Here is a 23,179-nt window from a genome sequence, read left to right as displayed (position 1 = left end):
CATCAATGGAAGATATTTATATATATATATATATATATATATATATATATATATATATATATATATATATTAGCTCAAAGAGCCAGCTGCCCAACGTTTCGATATATATATGATAGACTTCCAATTTCTTGCACTGATCCCTGAAGTGTATAGATATCATAACCATTTATTGGAATCTGGGCATTTGATAGATTCTGTAACATATGTAAGATGTGTATTTATTTTTTCTTTGTTTTGTTTTTAGTGGTTTTGTTTGGTTTTGAAGCACATAAAGTGTTACTTATGTTTGCATGAAAATCAAAAAAAAAAAAAAATCCATTCTTAGTTCTTGTGCATTATATTTTGCTATTAAACTTAAGCATTGTCAGTTGGTTAACCTGGTTTTCATTCATGGATTGACAGTGCTCTGTGAAAGACTGAATAGATTCAGTTCTTTTAGCCTGTCTGCATACGACATGTCTTTTAAACCCGGGAGAATTCTGGTCGCTCTTCTTTGCACTCTTTCTACAGCAGCAATATCCTTTTTGTAACAAGGTGACCAGAACTGAACACTATTCTAGGTGAGATCTTACTAATGCATTGTAAAGTTTTAACATTACTTCCCTTTGATTTAAATTCAACACTTTTCACAATATATCCGAGCATCTTGTTGGCCGTTTTTATAGCTTCCCCACATTGTCTAGACGAAGACATTTCTGAGTTAACATAAACGCCTAGGTCTTTTTCATAGATTCCTTCTTCAATTTCAGTATCTCCCATATGATATTTATAATGCATTTTTATTGCCTGCGTGCAGTACTTTACACTTTTCTCTATTAGATGTCATTTGCCATGTGTCTGCCCAGTTCTGAATGCTGTCTAGATCATTTTGAATGACCTTTGCTGCTGCAACAGTGTTTGCCACTCCTCCTATTTTTGTGTCGTCTGCAAATTTAACAAGTTTGCTTACTATACCAGAATCTAAATCATTAATGTAGATTAAGGAATAGCAGAGGACCTAATACTGATTCCTGTGGTACACCACTGGTTACCTCCCTCCATTTTGAGGTTTCTCCTCTAATCAGTACTTTCTGTTTTCTACATGTTAATCACTCCCTAATCCATGTGCATGCATTTCCTTGAATCCCTACTGCGTTCAGTTTGAGAATTAATCTTTTATGCTAGACTTTGATCTGATCCAAGGTAGTACCTTGATGGAAATGTACAATAGCCTGGTGAAATTCTAAAGCAAAATTCAGCATTTGTCTTGGCTAATTTTACAGAAAAATACAAATTCATAATGATCTTACTTAAATTTAAAAGTGCTGTTTTTATTTATTTTTAATTGAGCTCTTGCATTGTAACCCAATATTCACAAGACTAGATTGCTGCTACATTGGTGCAAACATATGCCAACTTGTTTATTCATCAAAATACAACTGCAACAGGCACGTATAGAAAGGTGAATACAACAAAGCCTTTCCAAATAGCTTCACACTGAAGTCTTCTCCCCAAAAAGGCTGTCACAATAAATTGTAAACAGGATTATCAAAACAGTCTTTCACAGTAATAACAAGGAAATACAAATTAAGAAAAGCACCTGTTTTCATTCAAACAAAACCAATACAATTGTGCTTACTGTACAAAATCAAAACAATAGAAATAATGAACAAAATGGAATGTTGAAGTTAAAATAAATCGTTATTCAATTTAACAAAAACAACAACATCATCATCACACCAAGGCCAACAGTTTGACAATGCAATAAAAAAAGAGAGAGAAGACTAAAAAACAATGCACCACTTCATGAAAGGAAAAAATGGTTTGGTCACTTAGCTTTATGCATAGTTTTAAGGCATCTGTAGAAAATGTCTCACAGTTTGCATTTTCAATGTGGCTGTTCATTGAAATTGTCACTCAGGCAATGTTTTCAATAAAACGTATTTATTTTTCTTGCGTTGAAAGGGGACAGGTTTTAAGGTACCTGCCTTCCCTTAGTTTCCTCCAGATAAATTGGCAAATAACCTGAGCTAATTTTTATATATATATATATATATATATATATATATATATATATATATATATATATATATATATATATATATAAATTTTGTCTTTTTCTCACATGAAAGAGCTGTTCAAGTGTAAGGAGCATAATAACCACGTGCTTTGCCATCGTTGAAAGATCCACAGATTTTTACGATGACAGCTTCCCAAACAGTTCAAAAAGTCCAGATGAAAAAGGCAAAGTTCAAAGAAGTCACATGTTCCAACCTCTACTGGACTGTAGGTTGAGCTGCTTAGTATATCAAATATGGTAGAATCAAGTCACAGTGCAACACTATTGAGAACTGGAGGCTTTTGTGGCATCCAGAGTGTTTGTTAGAGCTGCAGCCTGAATTTTGTTCTTTCAGCAATAGGACAAAATTCCTATTTAAGTGGTTCTTCACACCTGTGCTTCAATGCAAGTTATAGAACCAACTTTACAAAAAACAAACAAAAAAAAAAAAACACAACAACACAACATTTGTAAACAGTCTTCATGGAGGCAGCAAAAGGAGTGGGCTTTTCACATCTTGTCTAGATTTTATAATAAAAAGGAAGCTTAAAATGCATTACTGCACTTGGGTTCTCTGTGTACAATTTTGAAGAAACCCCCAATACTTAGATTATTTTTTTTTATTTTTTTTTTTTTAAATCAGTGTTTAAGAAATAATAATAATAATAATAATAATAATAATACATAACAGCAATAACACAAATGAAAAAGTGTTCAATTGGCACTTTACCAGAACAAAAGTAATCTTCCTGTACTGTTCCCTTTCAAGAATGATGTGTTTAAGATAATTAGGCAAAAAAAGAAAAAAACAATAAAAAGCCAAATGAGGTATCTATGTATTGCTTTATGTTAAGGAAGGGGGTGAAACTACAAAATAAAAACACCACACCGTTGTTTTAGAGGAGGTGGGGGACGTTAAATCAGAAAAAAAGCATGTAATTTAATTCCTTTCTGGTATGGTTTTCCAGGCAACCATGGTAGTTGGAGTGGAGTCAGGTTCCGTTCCCCTTTCCCATAGCTTTTGACCCCTTTCACTTACATCAGGTCAAGCTTACTGTACTGTATGTGAGATCTGGGAGAAGGGGTCATAATTCTCGGCTTTCCTGAGGTAAAATGTCTGAGTCAGTCTCTTCTAAGGTAGGATCAGTGTCGTCCCCACTGCTCGCCTGGTCCTGTACCATTCCCCTCCAGCCAGCTTTGTTCAGTGCAAGGTAGCCGAGCATCGTCTGAGAGAGCCTGGTGTCCGAGAACCGAGCCCACTCCACAAACAGGGGCTCCACCACATAAGTCATGAAACCTGGGACACAAGAAGACACCATTAACAATGTTCCAGGAACATTTACATCCATTTATAGTCAATCTGAGGTTCTTCACATTGATCCCCACAAACATGTCTCTGCTTTGGAACAACAATCCTCGGGTGCAGGTCAGTCTCAATGACCACTGCTGTACACTGAGGGCCAAAAGATAAGATCACCAACTAACTAAAACCATATGGTAGAAAAACAGTTACAGCATAGAATCTTATGTTCTACCTGTTTTGTGGCATTCATGCACTTCTCATTCAGTTATTTGGTCATTCCTCATCATTCATGACATTAAACTGATAGAACAAAAGACTTGAGACAGTACATTCTATGTATTACATTTCAGAGGAAAGTTAGCTTACCCATTTGAATATTTTCAATAGTTTGTGTTTGGCTGTCACACAGTGGGCTTACATCTAGTTTATGTTCCTTTTCAATGTCACCTAAAAGAAAAAACATTTACTTTGAAAACATTTTACACAGTAGGAAAGGTAATATGGTTCTGTATACCCCAGAATGCAAGCTATTCTAACTAAATATGATGGGCCAATGGCTTATTGAGGCAACACCCAAAACTGACCATTCAGCCACCACAGCAAAAATAGTCAATTTATGGGAGGGGGTGAACATGGGCTGCTCAGGCTACTCTACCACTCAATTCATACGTTGCCATTTTGTGAACTTGCCTTGATGGAAGAATTCCTCAGTCACTTTCTCACTCCACTGCTTACTCAGTTTCCAGGTCCTGCATGGGTTACAAATATCAGCACACTTGAGTGCCATCTGCAAAAAAGAGAAGAGAATAGCGGTGGTGCCTCATACTTTGTTTAATTTTAAAATGCATACACAGAGCATACTGGGTTTTCTTTGAAACAAGGAATAATGATTTACAAAAGACATACATGTACTGTACATTTGTAATATACCTTAAAAGAAAACCGAATCATTTGAACCTTGACAAACAAATCAATTTCCTTATTTATTATTAACATTTGTATTTTGCTCCAATGAGTTGTGGTGGAGTGTGCCATTTTTATTTACAGATTTAATATTCATACTATCTAATGGTGAAAATAGGATTTCAACAATTTTAATGATACCAGGGGTATGACAGGTTTACCTGAAGAATAAAATGTCGATGACCAGCATCGTCTAAACATAGGTCTTCCCGATCCAAATGGGTTCTGAACTGCAACAAGTATTCATTCTGTCGGCTGATGTCAGTGGCTAGAATGAGGGAACCCAACTGTCTCTCCATTCCCAGCCTAAATAAAACAAATATGTTGAGACAGTTTCAGTGAAATGTAATAAATTAATGAGACTTTTTTTTACACTACTGTAAGCATTTGAAAAGCACACTTTGAAAGTAAATCAGAATAAAAAAAAAAAAAAAAAAAGTAAAAACATGTCACCATAGTGTATTTATGTGGAGCAACAGTGACACCAAGTGGCCAGACATTTCCACCCACTTTATACCTTCACTTTTATTAAGTTTGAAAACTTTACTAATACTGGTAAGCTTTTTAAAAACACAACATGTTATGCTTTGATATTTAAGCATGTATGTTTTACTGTCTGTCACACAGTGTGTGTGTGTGTATATATATATATATATATATATATATATATATATACACACACACACACACACACACACACACACACACACCACACACAAGCATCAAAAGAAACGTATCACTATTAGAACACATTTATTTAAAAAAAAAAAAAAAAAAAAAAAGTATATCAATGATGGATATTGACGAAATGTTTTTGGTTTCTTTTTAAATCACTCGATCATTCATCCTTGACCATGACACGCTTGCATGACTATGACTGAAGCAGATGCACTTAATCACCTAATTAGTGAGACAGTTGATTGAACACTGGATATGGAGTGATTTCAGCTGTTGAATTGTAAGCCTGAATAAAAGCAATAAAGAAAATCACAGAAAAAAAAAAAAAAAAAAAACAATATGCCACGTCTGTCAGAGAACAGCGCCTTTGTGCAATCGGCATGTTGGAGGCTGGACTAGGGCAGCGTACTGTGTCTCGCCACCTTGGATGCTCATAGCCAGAAATTTAAAACCTGGCGAGACGGTATAACCAGACACACAGTGTCAATAACAGGCCACAAACTGGGAGACCAAGAGTCACAACACCTGCCCAAGATCAACAGATCACTTTGCAGCATCTTCGTGATGTCAATTTTTAAATCAGCACAGTAAAAAGTCACTGCACCTGCTCTTAAACAGAGTTTGTCATTTTTCGATCACATCTAGTGAATTTTATCCAAATATAAGTGCCAAGTTTCTTTTGATGCTCAGTATAATTATATATATATATACACAGTGCCGTGAAAAAGTATTTGCCCCGTCTGATTTTCTGCATTTTTGCACATTTTTCACATTGTATTTGGTCAGATTTTTTTTAATGTTTTAATTAAATTAATTTACTCATTTTAACTTAGTGTGTAGTTCTAAGTTAAACATGGGACTACTTTATTGGCGTAACGATATTTAATTAAAAAAAAAATAAATTATATTTCTTTGCCCTAAACATGATTTATGCTTTTTGTTCTTCAAATCCACTGTTTTACCTGGATTATAAATGGCACCCTTCAGGGTGCCTCACAATGCCCAAGGTGTCCGTATATTCGACGTATACGGACACCCTGTCAGGCCTTATTAATATATTATATATATATATATATATATATATATATACAGATGTCAGGACTGCCCAGTCCCTGACCACATTCCGGCGCCTCCTTAAGACTCACCTCTTCAAAGAGCACCTGTAGAACTCCTCTGTTTGTATCCTGGGACACTATCACCCTTCATGTAAATGTGCTTTATTTTGCTCTTATCAGACCCTATTTTACTGCATTTAATCCTGTACTTCAGAATACTGTAATCTGCCAAGTTTTTAACCTGTAGTACTTTGTATTTAATCACATCCTGATGTAACTATCACTACTTAATCATATCCTGATGTAACTATCACTATTACCTGCTGTATTATTGAATTGTGGTTTGTCAAACTTGTACTTTACTTGTTTTATTGTATTTCTTGCTCTTATTGTATTACTTGTATTGTAACGCTTGAAATGTTTTTGCTTACGATTGTAAGTCGCCCTGGATAAGGGCGTCTGCTAAGAAATAAATAATAATAATAATAATAATAATAATAATAATAATAATAATAAATATATATATATATATATATATATATATATATATATATATATATATATTATATATATATATATATAAATAAAATTAGGGTTTTTAATCTTGACATTTTCTATCAATCGATTAATCATTCGATCTATTACATTGATTAATCACACCTGTTTTCTTGTGATATGGAATTGTATTGAAAAAAAATTGCAAGTAATACAAAGTATTAACATAATGCTATTGTACCCGGCCGATCGGTGAACGAAAACCACTTCCAGACATATGTTTGTGAAACAATCCAGGTAATATCTATTCTTGTGTCTCCAGGATATACAGTAACTTGATTATGCCTTGCCCAATTTGAGTTTGAAAATATTTGCTTATATATGTAAATTAGAAGTTTGCCAAAGTGAGTCATTTAAAATATTAACTTTGTTTTTAATTGCGGTTTGTGGTGTTTCATGGTTTGGGCGGGCTCACAGGAGGGGTGGGGGGTTACGTTTTCTTTCTAATCAATTGTGCTGAGGATGGGTTAAAAAGTGTATAGTGCTTTTCAAAGCAAAAAAGGGTGAAGATGTGTGTCTGATTCTTTAGAATGTTGAGAAGTTTTTCTTTATTTGATTCACTTTTGTTTGCACGTTTTTAACTGATAATTGTATTTTGTGACAGAGTATAATAGAGGTAACGTTTAAAACAAACAAAAAAAAAAAAATGGAAACATTACTTTATTTTACTTGTGATGTTAGCCAGATCCAGGCCAAGGCAAGAGGAAACATTTTGATTCAGCTGCATTCCAACCTGTCTATAAAACCTCTATCCATACCTGTCTTCCAGGGGAAGGTGTGCAAATAACCCTGACTCTCGAAGCAGGCCCACAGCTGACCTCCAGTGGTGATTTTCTAAAACTGAGGTATTCTAGAAATGATACACAAAATTCACAGGTTTACTCATTTAACACGATCATTAAGTATCGGTATTAATTTAAGTATGTTTCACATACATTAAGGCCTCTATGGATGCAAGATTAAAAAAAAAATAGTAAAAAGGAAGTTGCCTGGAATGGTCAGCTTGTTACTGCTTGTCCCCCCCGCCCCCACACTCCATTAGCACATGCTTTCTTTTATGCAAGTGTGCGAAATACTGCATGCAATAAATAGTAAACATCACACAGAAAATAAAATGTTCTTGTATTTAAGTGGAGTTTCTAAACTGTGGAAAGGGCCCTTACCTTGTACAAAGTTGCTAAGTAATGGTTAGTTTTTATGAGAAAATGCTGATTAACACCTGGATGATCCAAGTCATGTGTTGTAGCTGCCAAAAGACCTAGCAGGACATCCCATGAGGTGAGAGATTTGGCAAGCTTCAAGAAAAAGGAGGACACACGTTAAATAATATACAATGCTTTTGTGGTATTTTAAAGTGATCACATCTAACAAAATAATCGTATACATCTCCCCCCACCATGCATATCCATTAACTGTATAGGTCTGAAAACATGATATTAGATACTGCACGAGGGTAAAGAAATCTCAGTTTACATGCCTTGCCTTCAGATCGTCTTGCACTTTCTTGGCCATTTTACCTGGAAAGGGAAATTGCCCCCACCCTTTCAGAGCCTTCCTTCCTGTCGTTCACCAACCAGCTGCTTCCCCTAATGACTTAAATGCTTTTGTATCCAGTAAGATACTTTGCCCCTGAAGACACTGCTGTGGTGAAATGACATAGAAAGTGGTACCCAAAAAGCCACAGGGTATTTCATTTCACCACTGTTCAGATAAATTAAATAGACACCCATGTTTTGAAGCAGAATGACACTCCAGTGTAGTATCACTATGGTCCCACATATTTTCTTCCTATTTCAGTTGTGTACTGAGTATTTAGCCAACATTTCAAAGTGCTAGGTCATCATCTAGAGAAAATAATCCATATTATTGTAATATAGCAGCCATCTCAGGTCACAGAGCAATGTGAAGGGTACCATTAGATGTTGGCCAAAGAGTTTCCAGAACACTGAAAACATGAAGTTGGCATCTCAAATGGTTATATTAGCAGCTGCATAGGCTGTGGCACCTTTATAAAAACATACAAGTTCCACTGACGGGAATGCTCAATAACAATGCTTAGTACATTATACTAATGGAAAAATGAATACATTTATTAGGATTATCCCTCACTCACCTTGGGCTCTTTTAAGTAACAGTGCATGGCCTGAGTCACGTCAGCAGCATGGACTGCATTGTGGTAAGGGTTTTGACTGTGGTAGTCTTCTTGAACCATAACTTTAAACAAATCAGAAAAAAACAACATTTGTAGTAAATGTGAACAAACAGTGAACTGATATACAAGTGCAGTTTTAGCAGTAGTACAATTAATATAGATTTAATTTCACATAAAACAATGGTCAACATTACATTTTAGAGTTAACTAATCTGTCTCAAACCTACTGAGACTCTTTCAGGGAATGAAAGTATCCAATCAAAATCACAGGTAATTGTCATCCCAAGCTTTATTGAGTAAATATTAAATTTGATATATTTAATTCACAGTTGTGTCCTTCTGCATTAATACGGGTGGTTATTTGTCTATTATTCCTAGAAAGCTGAAGTACTTATTTGTATGCATGCAAGGCAATCAAATCATTCAAATCAAATGTATTTGATATTGCTTGGTTTGAACCTGAAAGACCATTTTATTACAATTAACTTTATTGTTTATAGCTAAAACACACACACAGTCCTTCAGTTCTATTATCTAGAAAGTTAATTACCTAAAAATCTACGAAGTTTTACCATGTCTAAATGGAAGATTTCAATAAGTCCATAATGTTTAAACAAATGAAACGTCAAGCTGACCAAGCTGTTTCCTAAAAGAAAGACACAAATCAATGTTAACATAAGATTATAACAAGGGTTTTAAAGCTGCCTACATGAAATGTAACAGACATACCACTTAACAGGAAAGATAGAGTAACCAGATAATATGGGCCATATTTTCAAAGTGTTTCCTCTATTCTTTAATTTTTAAAAGGGAAAAAATCATGTTAATGTTATAAAATGAAAAGCAACTTTAAAGTGTTAAGAGAATGTGAAAATATACAAACGTAGTTACTTGGCTCTAGTTTTTTAAAATTAACAGATTTAATTAAAGGCTGGAGTAAACGCTTTGAAAAAATGGCTCTGTGAGCCTCATTTACGAAAGGGCACTAAACATTATGGTGCACCATAATTGCAATTAGTGAGCACGTTCATCATTTCCGTATTTACTATTGAAATTGTATTCATTATCACGTGAAATACTGGGCATATTATGTTGCACACTGAGTTTATTGTGCCACTATGGTAAATCAGAATGAATGTGTGATTTGTATGGTAATGCGTGATAATGTACTTAAATAAGGCACCCCACTCTGAATAACGAGATGAGCTTTATTCACACGATATTTACTAAAGGACGATAATCATAGTGTGCACCTGTATTTATTTATTTTTTTACTGTTAACATCCTGACCATTTTTTACACTAACTCTGTTTCAAAAGCTCTTTTCAAAATGTCCACTAGTGCACTGGGGTTTGAGATCTATCCTCTAAAATCAATGCAGGAAGAGTGATTTAAAAAGAAAAAAAAAAAAAACCCATAACAAGTGCTCTGGCTTTTCTGTTTTGTACCACATCATGGATCGTTATTGCTGTTACCTGTTTAACAATGTAGGCAATAATCCTTACACCACTAGAGCGGACATTTTGAAAAGAGCTTTGAAACAGACTTTAAAGTTAAAAGTGTAAAAAACTTGTCAGGGTGTTAACAATGAAAATAAAAATGATAGGTACTTTATTTAAACAGTTGTAGCAGCATGTGTAACACATTATTTTAGGAACCCCACTACTTACTCTTTAAACCCCAGCTACTTGTCAATTCTCATCTTTAACCATTCATGACCATTTCAACATAAACAAGAGAACTTACCATTTGTCAATCTGTCAAAAAGAAATATATCAAAATTCCAACTTCCAACTTTTTTCAGCATACACTAAAAGGAAAAAAAAAAACATTTTAGGTTCCCAACATAATACATGCATATTATAAATAATTAAGGAAGCTATGGAAATGTGTACTTTGTAGATAAGAACTAAACATCCTTACATACGATTGTCAAATTTACTATACTATAGTTCTACCAACAAGACACAAGAAGTCACTGTGGTGGATTTAATTATAATGTTTTACATTTTCCACTGACAATTGTGAAGATCATGTTTTGGTTTTTAATGTTGCACAATTCCAGTTTTATACTTGATGTCTCCAAGAGCTATTGTCGTAGGCATGGCACTTTCAGCCCAAAAGGTTACAATTCTGTTATTGTTGTTCATTAATAAGCCATCCCCTCTAATCTCCAAACAAACCTTTGCTTGACCAGTATAGTCATCATCCAAGATGTATAAAGGGTTCTGGGGAGGAACACCACGGAAGAAGCGAGAGGAGTGCAGGTATCTCTGAAAACTTAACAGTCTCCGAATCTTCCTCGCCGACACAGGCCCCACAGATTCAGGACGGGCTGGAATGACAACATGGAATCCTTTTAGCAGCCTTTTTTACTACTTATTTTTATCACTGCTTTTTAAAGTAATATTTAAAATGACTTGTTTTACGATATGTAATTTAAGGGGGAATTTGTATTGTCGTCTTATTTTTTTTTGGTTTGTATGTATATATAAAATGTTGTTATTTTCTCTACAGCGCTTTGAGGGTCATACTCTTAAAAGATCCACAGTACAGTACTTTTAACCCTTTAGGACCGGGATCATGTTAACATGATCATACTGAAGTGGGCTTCTTGGACCGTGATCGTGTAAACACGATAAAAAAAAAGACTTACAGGGCCACCATACTTTACAGTACAAGCTTGAAACACACATCAATGGATAAGGGAGGGACTGATGTTCACTTCGTGATTTTCACTGAGAAGGGCATTTAGTGTCTAAAGGGCAGAGACCGTTTACAGCAGCCCGCAGAGCCGAAAGAAGAAACAAAACATCACAGGAACTTGTTTAGAGCCAATAAAAAAAATAAAAATAAACACTGTAAATCTAATGTATCTGACTTATTACATTACAATATTTATTCTGTCATGTGTTTTAATATTTATGTTTTTACAACATTTATAAGAAACAAGTGGATATAATCATATACTATTTCATGAACTAAATGTATCAGGTATGTTTTTTTTTTTTTTCCTTATTACTGATAATGAAATGAGTAACTATTATTTTATTAACACAATAATTCTGAAGCAAATTAAACTTGAAAAAGAATGCCCGCCAGTAAAAATAACATAACATTGTAAATTTATTATAAAATCACAAAAAAAAATAAAAGTTATGGATTTGTTAAAATTCTGTTAATAGATGTCATCCCATGCGTAAATCACACAGCACTATATATATATATATATATATATATATTATATATATATATATATTAGCTCAAAGAGCCAGCTGCCCTTAACGTTTCGATATGTTGTACATATCTTTCTCAAGGGAGCCTGTGTTTGAATCAAAACATTGGAGGTATTTATAGGTTTTTGACAGCATGACAACTACTTGTTATTGTTTACATTCAAATTCATGATTTATTCTTACATGATGTATTGGTGTTCTATATATTGTGACATCATTTTTACTTCTATCTTTGAATCTGTATTAATTCTAATTAACACTACTTTATATAAACTTATATTTTTATTATATCATGCAATGCTGGCTTTGAGGATCAGTCTAGATTTGGCCTCCCCAGCGCATCAGCATGCACAACTTTTGAATGAATTTTGTTTATTTATTTAAATGTTATATATTTATTGAAGTTAATTAGTTCATTCTTTTCTGTTGAGTCCCGCTGGCATAATCGTGTTCAGTCTATTTATCCATTTACTTTCTTTTATTCTTCTATATGTCGCATTGTCTAATTTGAGCTGTTCTAATACTACAAACTTTACATCATTTATGTCATGTCCCTGACTGGTGAAGTATATATAAAATAAAAATAAAAAAGCACACATTTTTATGTTTAGTCCCAGTATACAACACCACTTTTTGTCTTGTGTAAGGTATGCACTTCACAGTCCTCTCACCCAAACCATGAGATGCCATGTCTTATACAATAAGAGATGCCTTACATACAACGAATACCCTTATGTAAGTCTTAGTTAGAATACAATAACATTTGGTGCAGTTTTAAATGCACATGGCATTTTCAGTCCAATTTCAGTTAATGTTGACATCAAATTCAAAGCCTGATCAATGTACCGTTTACTTTTAAATTCATATTGGGTTGTAATCCTTTTACTTCATTTTTAAATAAACCCCTACCCTTTTCAGTAGATCACATACTGTGGGAAGAGTCCAGCAGGTGTGTAGCAGCTGGTCCTTATAATTGCAGTTTATTAGAGGTCTGCAGTTAGAAAGGTACCTTGCATTCTAGAATGTACAGCTTTTGAAACCACATTATTCCATTATAAAACTCTAAGGCCTATACTTTGGACTAAAAATAATACCAACTATTAAAAACACTCAATACTGCTGGATTTAGAAATAGTAAAAGAAACTGAAATTCAATGACAAACATTCTGACTAGAAAAACACTTCTAGTAATACCTCATAAAAAACAATGTCACTACAATGAATTACACAATTCCTCTTGTTATTCCTGAACTTCATTATTTTTATTTGTATTCTATTTTACACAAAACACTTTACTCCTAAATAAAATGGGCATTTGGGCCACCTTTTAAAATTGCTTTTCTTAACTTGGTCTAATTGAAAAAGGGATTATTAAATCCTAATTTAGAAGCAAGAGACTATTTGTATCAGTATTTCGGAATTTACACATCCATTATTTCTTGAGTAACCTGTAAACTATTGGATGCGGCTAAAATAATAATATATACTATGAATACTACAAAACCCAGTTATAATACTACTACAAGTTACTTGTATTTTTAGTTTAGTCATAGGCCGATGAAAAACAAAACTAAATGAGGAGACTAGATTGTGTAAAATTTGCTGCTCATAGCTGGTCTGACTATAAAAAAACAACATCTAAAACTGTCCAACATTACCTTATTAGTAATTCTCTACTAAGTTTATTTTTATTATAATGTTTATTTTAGTATTCAACATACAGTAGGTAAGAATTCTAATATTACTGAAAAGCAAAATAAAAAAAGTATTTAAGTTCTATTCAGCATAAAAAAAATACATGAATAAAAATATAGCATTTAAAAATATATGTTAAAACAAACAAACACACTTTAAAACCTCTCTTTAGGTTTACTGAATACTCACAGTGCAAAATGCGGAAATCAACGTATAGGTATGGATGGGAGCCTCTCCTTTCTGTTTCAAATCCTACCCGACTCCTTACTTTTACATCTCCTAGAAAGCAGTCACAAAAACATTCAGCACACTTTTGAATTGATAAATTTATTTTTTAAAAGGCATTTAAAAACAGCATTGTTCTCCCTTGCAATGAACTGACGTTGCCGGTATTCAATGCAATTTTACAACACTTAATGCGCATGCAGCCTGGTGCTACGGGGCACCGTTTGTTTACCCAAATTCACTGCAGCAGACAAAGCAAACAGAAAAAGCTTGTGCTAGGCATTCAGACAAAACCAACAGAAACCAACATTCTTGAATGATGATGCTACTTTGTTTAATGCACCCCATATTATATATTGACTTCAGTTCACTTTCATTCAATCTCTTTAAAAATGTCAGCTTTCAGCAATTCAGTTACTGGTGGCTGTATATAAGAAGTAGAAACTTTCCCACTAGAATTTACTTACTTGAAAACAGCAGTTTGAATATTACACAAGCCCCTATCAAAAATACCAAAACCAAGTATTAAAATATAATAGAAGCAGCACATCTACTAAAAACTACATATACACTGAAACTAAACTAAAAGTTAAGGATTATTTTAACTCTTTACCTTGTTTATATAACACAGAACAGAACAAATATTAAACTTGCCAAGATGTAACAAATATTTATTATTACCATCGACCTGTCAAGCCCATTGTTCTCCCACTAATGAACATTACTAGGGCCTGTTTTGAGGGCAGTTGTTTGTATTACGACTGGGTTATTACATGGAGAATTTTGCTACCTTTTACGTTTCTAACTACTGGAATGTACAATGTAAATATTCAACTAGTATGTTCCAAAAGTTTAGTTTCTCCTAAGAATTGTTCTTGTTAGTTTTCAATTTATGGTTTTATTTCAAATATGTCACAAGAACACACAAAAAAAAAAAAAAAAAAAACACATACAAAACACATACAAACCACATGAGGGAAAAAAAAAAGTTGTTTTTTTTTTTTTTAAATCTTTAATGAATATAATACTGTACACTACTTCAACATACTAACTGTTCAGTACTGAGGAGTAACAATAACATTCCAACACTGCAGGGTAAAATACATGACAGATATAGAGATATACAGTATATCAAAGTAAAAATAATAAGAATAAAAAAAAAAACGTCTCTATAATCCCATTTTGTTGCAAGTGTAAATCATAAAAAGTTGATTAGGGTTGACAATAACAACATACTTGTTTTTAAATATCGCACATTATCGGCTCATCTTTTTTGTTTTGACACTGGTACAATGTCCACTGTTGTGAAATTGTATACATACTTCGCACACAGTGGCAATAAATGAAATGTTCAGTATGAATTCATAAATGTGAAGGGCTAAAAGTTCTAAACTCACACAACACATTTCCTTTATATTTCAGTAACTTTCCTTATGCAGTTGAGTTGCACAAATAGGACCAGTATTCTAGTATTAAAAAGGAAACACAAAACAAAAACTCAGGTTATTTATTTTTTTTTTTTAATGTGTTCCTCCTACAAGGACCCCCTGATATACAGGAGGTTATTGTATACAGTTCTCCTTGAAAAGAATGCACTTTAGGTTTACCTGTGACATGATTTTTAGGGTAAGAACAGACTAACCTGTTTACTGAATGTGAAACTCCTGTTCCCTAAATACTTTTTACGAGTAGCAGCTGACTTTTGTAAGGGGATTCACTTCAACATACATGTTTTCAACTGAAATACTGGCCTGAATCCCCATTCATGTACAGTAATTTTATCTTTAGAGACAGTATTGTTGCCGGTCACTAATCCAAACCAGTTGGGAGCGGACCCGGTTCAGATTAGCAATTGGTTGCACAGACTCCAATACAGCGAGTGTGGATTGGAATCTATAACATATTAACAAATTATTCTCTCGTTTTTGTTTTATATTGTACTTTTATGTATGGCATTGAAGGTTGCTTTTTACAGCTTTAATAGCACATGTCTTTCATTATGGTTTGAATTACAGGCCAGTTTGGACTAGCAGGGTTCAGATTAGCAGGAGTCTACTGTAGGGTATCTGGTGCAATTTTAGTGCAAGTTGAAGACCACTGTGTGGCTAGTGCAGCAGTCATGGTACTGTACTTACCTAACATACGAATGTACAAAGCAGTTTGATCTGAACTGTCATAGGAGATTGCCCCACGTCTCTGGAAAAAAAAAGCAGAATTCATTAATGTTTCACTTTTGTAGGATTCATCTTAATCCAAATACAATGCTACTATGCATATATTTACAGCATAAACCAAATTCATGGCTTTTGTTTGCAGTAAAACACGGAGAACAGAGGACCATCTATCTCATTTCTCATAAAATTCAAAGCAACAGTCAGAACATGCTGTCCATGAATACAAATATCTGTATGAAACAAATGCTTTAAGAGAAGTCTCCTTTGTTTGGATGCAGCAGCCATGCTAGTCACAACACATCAAGACACAATATTTTCTCCATTAAAACGCAGGTATGAAAGGTTATAGCAACACATGTTTGGCATTGCATCGTTGGCCGACCGACAGTACCATACCTACTGCACTATAGGGCAGCAGTGTGGAGTAGTGGTTAGGGCTCTGGACTCTTGACCGGAGGGTTGTGGGTTCAATCCCCAGTGGGGGACACTGCTGTTGTACCCTTGAGCAAGGTACTTTACCTAGATTGCTCCAGTAATAACCCAACTGTATAAATGGGTAATTGTATGTAAAAATAATGTGATATCTGTAAAATGTGAAATAATGTATAATGTGATATGTTGTAACAATTGTAAGTCGCCCTGGATAAGGGCGTCTGCTAAGAAATAAATAATAATAATAATAGATGACTTTATCCGCTAAAAACAAAAGTATACTTTTCAAATGACAGCTGATACACGATTTTACTCTGTGTTCCAGTAATGATGCCGACATCCAGAAATGCTCGTGGTACGGGTGTTGCATTTTAGACTGTACATTCCGTACCAAACTAGGGATGTGCTGTCCTTTAACTTGCTGTTAGGCAATCTATTTATGTATTGCCTCAGGAAATTGAGGAGATACTGTTTTGTTGATGTTTGTAACATAATGAAAGGACTAGCTGCACAAATGGTAAACACATTTTGTAAATTTAACGAGAACAGAACTCACTTTCCTTTTTTTTTTTTTTTTTTTTTTTTTTGAAAAGTCCTGTTTTTATATATTTCAATCACTGGGAATTAAGGTTAAAACAGAAAGCAATTTTATTATGCCTACCCCATTAGAGCTTTTCAATAAACAAATTAAAAGTTAATTTCCTACACTGAAAATTACAGTTCATCCACAAAAAGGGATTCAAAGCATAGCTGAGGCAACTAGTATTTTTCTTTCACCAGTATTACAAATTCCACACAAGCTGAATACCAAGGAGCCTGTTCAAAAAAATATTGTTACTTTTGATTTCAAGTTCCAATTCTTTCTACATCCACTAAAATCATCCACATTTTATTTTCTATTTTTCTTTTACAGTTTTTTTTTTTTTTAAATGCAGAGGGGGTACAATACAGACAGCTACATTACAATGCAAGTTTCCTCATGCCTGGACTACCCTGTACAACTGTCCCAGTCTTTTACTTACTGTAGAGCTCACAAATACAATAAACTGCCTTCTAAACACACAATTTTAAATCGGCTACAGAAAATGACTAATTACAGTGAATCTTAAAAGCCTTGCATGCATAAGATTAAAATGTTATGTTCTAGCTTTCTGTTGCTCGAGTAGAACTACAGTAAGTAGCCCACCAATATACTATGGTTTAATAATAAAAAAACTGGTGATTATGCAAACCAAAAGTTAATTAAAAAAAGAAACACAATCCTAAATATATAAAAAAAGGCTGGGGTGAGGCATCGAATCAGCTGATCACCATCGATGGTCAAGCATGTGCATCATTTCGAGTTTTGACTATGTGCATTCACACCTCATTAAATGTAAGGTAATTGTATTTGGGTTCATTTTATTAATTTTATACCACTACACAAACGAATGGTGGAAAAACAACAAAGATCACTTTCCAAAGCTAGCCTGCTTGGCCAGAAGCATTTTAAGAATCCGAGCAACGTTAATCCTAAGCGGGTGGGTTTTCAGCAAGGCTGGGCAGATTGTAAAATAGCAGCATTCCTCTTTAAAAGCAAAGAATGTGGATGCCATCCTGTTTCTTAAATAAAAACACATTATAAGAAATGGGCACAAAGATACAGCCAGGACTGTTTTTTTTTATAAATACGTTATGTTTTGATGAACTACGCCTGTATTTGTTTAATTGTTCATTTTTGTGCTTTTACCACCACTTAAAAAACCAATTAAGACAAAAATAAGGCAAGACATTTTTTAGAAGAGATATGCATTATTGGATGTCATTTAATTGATGTACCATAATAGTTTTCAATAATGTAGTGGTTATTCGTTATATTTTGTAAGCAGTATGACCTGACATAGGAGGCATTACGTGATATTGTTCTATGTGTTTTTGTAATGCGGTTATAAACAAACATTCTAAGGGCATATACAAGGGATTATATCCCTCTAGCTCAGCCAATCAGAATCTTGCCATTTAAGTATACATATTTTGTATATTAAATCAGTAGCTCTAAAATGTATTACTTCTGTGTTTTTTTTTTTTTTTAAAGATATCATTGCATCAGCTGTTTTGAAAAATGATGCATCAATGGTAAAAAAAAAAAAAATTAAAAAATTAAAAAAAAGAGACAGTCCTTAAAAGCAAACTAAATTATACAGCAGTACAGACAAGGATGTGTGTGGGTGGAAGGATTTAAGGTACTATGCAGTACATGCAACAATGAAAAGAATAACAATATGATATCAACAAGCCTACTGTAGTGTTCTCACTTAGTCATAAAATATGCTATTGATGCAAATGTTAACAAAATCAGATTACAACAGTACTTCCAATGGAATACTGCATTTTGTGTGGTTCAGTCCTTCATGCACCAACTGTTATTTCATTTGGAGATGAAAATGTTGACTACTGAAATAGTTTTTTAAAATCATATGCATGTGGCTACAGACAATTATCTTGCTGATCTTAATCAACTTTATTTTATTTTTTGCATGTATGAATCACAGTATAATAAAACATAGGATAGTATATTTCCCCCACCATGGATGTAAATAGAAATTCAAAACCATCTGTATCACAAAAAAGCTGATTATAGCCTACTGTACTAGGCATATGTAAAAATTAACTGATACATTATACAAATGTGCATAGTAAAAGACACAGACAGGAGTCTCCTTAAACAGTACCCCAGTTGTGGATCATCTTGTGCTAAAGAATGTTTCATTTGGATAAGCACTTCTCTGGAAACACTGTCTACATGTGCGTCTCCATTATATCCCAGTTGCTGGGAATGCATTGTCAGCAGGGGACAATTCCGAACTACAAGTACTGTATCTTGATAAAATATGGATATGGATCAAATCCAGGTTACAGTACCATTGACTTTCTACAGTACTAATTTATTTTATTACTATTCTAAAAAAAAAAAAATGTTATGCCCCTTGGTTTAGATTTACTACATCCCCATAGCTACAATCCAACAAATATTACTATACATTTTTACAAAAATTCAGGATATGCAAATATGTAAATTACAACACTATAGATAAACTGCTGCATCCTGGTACCTTAGATGTAGTGTAGGTCACGAGGTCTGGTTGCAGCTACAGTAGACCACTGGACTGAGTTTTAACAAAATATTGAAAAATTAATAATTACCAGGAAGCAGCGCAACTTTCATCTAACTTTCATTCCACAAGCAATGAGCCAAAACATTTAATAGAAAATGGGGGACCAGTGCTCAGCATATTAATATCTTAATTACCACTTCCAATTCTGCAGTAAATGTACAGTTTTTGGTTGGTTAAATCATTATCCCAACTCTTAAAAGAGGAATATGACTGTGTGCAAACCACCATTTCCCAGCTGAGCCTTTACTTTTCTTCAGCTTATTGTCAGACATAAAGCACGCTGCAAAGAGCCCTTCCATGGGGTTCTGTACCCCCAACCCCCACCCTTCACTCCAGCTTCCCTGCAGAGATTTCCACAGCTTTCAGAGCAAAGCGCTTGTACTTTCTCAGCTAACCAGACACTGCAAACACTGGCAGGGCTCCAGAGCGACATTCAGATTGCTGGCTGGGGTGTCCCCAGATGGCATCAATTTCATTCAATGACGTCAATTAGCTGAACCAATTTGCATACTTGATTTGTATCCATTACCAACCCCAACCCTTTCCCTCCCCTCCCCCTTCAAGCTCTTGAATGTGGTGTGCAAAACAAAATGCCTTTTTTTATTTTACACACACTGAGTTCCTTTCTGTTTTCATTTTTTTGTTTTCTTTGCCTCTGAAAAAACAAAAAATGTTAAATTAACCATTATGAGTCTATTGATTATTATTATTGATTATTATTATTATTATTTATTATTTTCTTAGCAGTTGCCCTTACCCAGGGTGACTTACAGTTGTATACAAAAAAAACATATCAAGAATTACAGTACAATTAAGAGCAAGATACAAAAAACAATGACTTCAGTCCTAATAAGAGCAAATACAAAACACAGTACGATTTGATATCGGGGCAGTTCAAGAGCAGATAGTTACATCAGGGTTAGATACAAGTGCAAGTGAAATACAAGATACTACTGATCTAAACCACTGCATCCGTTACAAACCTCTTGAAACCATACTTATGTTTGTAAGAAGGTTAATAAATAACCCCAGGGAGAAATCACCAGGTATGCTCATGTAAAGTTAAAAAGTTAAGTTTTTAGATCACGAAAATACTGTACTGCGTACTCTAATTTTGTTTTTAAAGTCTGTAATGGGGTACGCCCTGCCCGTGTTGATTTTGTGTTACAGTTATTTAAATGCATGTGTGTTATTATTTTGGTTATTTAAAGTAATTGTGTATTGTTGTTGCTGTTGTTGTTAAGATTATAAAAAAAAAAAATTCCCCACCAACAAATCCTTAAAAATTGCATAAAATGAAAATCGTTGCAAGAAAACTCTTGAAATTTCAGAGTAGGCACCAATGGGAACTAATGTCCACAGCTGAATGAACGCGATTGGACACATGGTTAGGCAGCCATATTGGAGTTTACAACAAATTCTGGGTAATTTACGAACATATTCTTGTCGGAAAACCACTAATTCTGAAACATAATATACACAGCGGTTAGGGATTGTCCAAGATGCACGGTGCTCGAAATGAAGCCGATTGGTTCAGTGGCATGGTGGCCATGTTGGACAACCTAATTAACACACAAATGTCTTCTCCAAAACCGCTAATCTGATCGCCACAAAACCTGGCACATGATCCACGTATGGTTTTCTTTAAAGTTTACCCAAATGAAGTTGCTACAGTAAAAAAAAATTCAGCATTGCTCTAGTTGCATAGATCATGCATAAAATGAACACCGTTGAACAAAAACTCTTGAAACTTCAGAGTAGTGGAGGCCTATGGGAATTAATGTATGCTCTATTAAAAAAATACCTTGATATTGACCTTGAACTTTGACCTCTCAAGGTCAAATGTAAAACTAGCTTATACCTCATTACAGAGTGTAGATAGAGTCATGGTTACTATGGAACACAGATAGGAACCCATATGGGCGCCATTCAAAAACTACCTTGATCATGACCTTTGAACTCCCCTAATGTGTTACTATTGATGTCAAGTTTAAAAAAGAAAAAAGGAATATGGAAAATTATGTCTACAACTGACTGAATGGCAACCAATGGAAGGTAACCAATCAAAATGCTTACATTTAACAGTAAGTCCTTGGAAGCCATAAGGTTGCTTGCAGTTGTTAATAATAATAATAATAATAATAATAATAATAATAATAATAATAATAATAATAATAATAATATTATTATTATTATTATTATTATTATTCCTTAGCGGTCCATTTATTCAGCGCGTCAGGTCCAATTTATTTTCACATGCGCAGTTTAATTTTAGACGCGCTGTTTAAAAGTATTTTTGTTCACAGAAAACAGGTTTAAAAGGCACTGCATATCAACAGGTCACTCAGTACTGCATCTCCAGCCCCGCCCCACCCCTCGTTCGCTGTATTTTTCACATACCTCTACATAGTACTGCATACTGATAAATCATCTCCTGATCACTCGTTTTATCACCAAACTCCTCAATAATGCGACCCAAGTCATTATTTTATTACTAAAACATCTAAAAAAATCTCTGCAAATGTCTGTGATATTCTTTGAGTGCTGGATGCAGAAGCAGCTATCTTGTTTGTTTAGTCCATGTTATCTATGTGGTGCCGGGGCTATGTTTATTGCTCAGATCCGCCCCATTTTTTTCTGGCTTCTCTCGGCTCCTATCGGTCTCACTCAGCCATTGAATGGTTTTCTTAGCTTTTTCCGGAGAAAAAACGACTAGAGACCTGTTTTTTACGTCTTTTTGATGATGTCGGATAGGGTCCGACATTGGACCGGAAAGGGAAAATTGCTATGTCGGACCAGGTTGTGGTTGGCAGGGACAGTGTTAAACTCTCATCACTGTCAAATACATCCTATGATAATGCATGGTCGGCAACATTTATTGACGAATTGGCTGTCGACCACGCTCATCAGAAAACCCGTGAAGAATGTGGCCAAGGGATAATATAACAATACCAAGAAGCACCAGCACAACAGCACAGCTCTGCACCTCAACTCACCATTTCACTTTACCCCTGGACTGCACTGGATTGTGCACCGTGGTTCTATACTGTTTGTGTTTATTTATTATTTTGTTCAAAATAAATGACGAGCGCATTGGCGACTCACCCCACAGTACTTCTGCCTGTGTGATCTGACATCACCCACATTAAATTGCTTTAACGTACATGCACATAAGAAAAACGAAAGTTTTCAATTAAGATTAAAAACAACAGGCACCACCCTGGATTCCTAATATCAGCTGAGCCATGAAGACAAGCCAGGCTCCTTGATACAGTGGTCAAGATATCGGCTGACAAGCCCAATGTAATGTTTGCTTAGGGTGACAATCCGATGTCCCAGTTTGTCCGATACCATCCCCTTTTCCCATTAAAAACGGGCATGGGAAGTGGTAGTGCAACAGTTGTTTTTTTGATAGGTTATTGTTAAAACATTATAGTGGGGGCTCTCGAGTGGCGCATCCTGTAAAGGCGCTCTGCATGGAGTGCAGGATGCACCCTATAACCTGGAGATTGCAGGTC

General features: G+C 34.5%; 1 protein-coding gene across 9 annotated transcripts in view; it reads right to left on the bottom strand.

Annotated features, from left to right (window-relative positions):
- Positions 1-1,289: 1,289 nt before the first annotated feature.
- LOC117400576 (high affinity cAMP-specific 3',5'-cyclic phosphodiesterase 7A-like) overlaps positions 1,290-23,179 on the bottom strand; it is a 63,769-nt gene continuing 41,879 nt past the window's right edge. For 6 of the 9 annotated variants that reach the window (XM_034000730.3, XM_059022255.1, XM_059022258.1 and 3 more), the window contains 13 exons: positions 16,036-16,096; positions 14,368-14,400; positions 13,865-13,954; positions 10,928-11,079; positions 10,491-10,554; positions 9,295-9,390; positions 8,706-8,806; positions 7,756-7,887; positions 7,351-7,442; positions 4,466-4,610; positions 4,032-4,128; positions 3,708-3,788; positions 1,290-3,335 (listed from right to left, as the gene is read on the bottom strand). In XM_034000730.3, the coding sequence (XP_033856621.2) occupies positions 3,124-3,335; positions 3,708-3,788; positions 4,032-4,128; positions 4,466-4,610; positions 7,351-7,442; positions 7,756-7,887; positions 8,706-8,806; positions 9,295-9,390; positions 10,491-10,554; positions 10,928-11,079; positions 13,865-13,954; positions 14,368-14,400; positions 16,036-16,096 (1,356 nt within the window). In that variant the 3' untranslated portion in view covers positions 1,290-3,123. The remainder of the gene's footprint in view (positions 3,336-3,707; positions 3,789-4,031; positions 4,129-4,465; positions 4,611-7,350; positions 7,443-7,755; positions 7,888-8,705; positions 8,807-9,294; positions 9,391-10,490; positions 10,555-10,927; positions 11,080-13,864; positions 13,955-14,367; positions 14,401-16,035; positions 16,097-23,179) is intronic. The other 3 variants (XM_034000731.3, XM_059022257.1, XM_034000734.3) reach the window with 1 other exon arrangement.

The sequence above is a fragment of the Acipenser ruthenus genome, chromosome 4 (assembly GCF_902713425.1).
Source record: "Acipenser ruthenus chromosome 4, fAciRut3.2 maternal haplotype, whole genome shotgun sequence".
NCBI lineage: Eukaryota > Metazoa > Chordata > Actinopteri > Acipenseriformes > Acipenseridae > Acipenser > Acipenser ruthenus.
The sequence above is the reverse complement of the archived record's forward strand: the minus strand, read 5'-3'. Positions and strand labels throughout refer to the sequence as shown.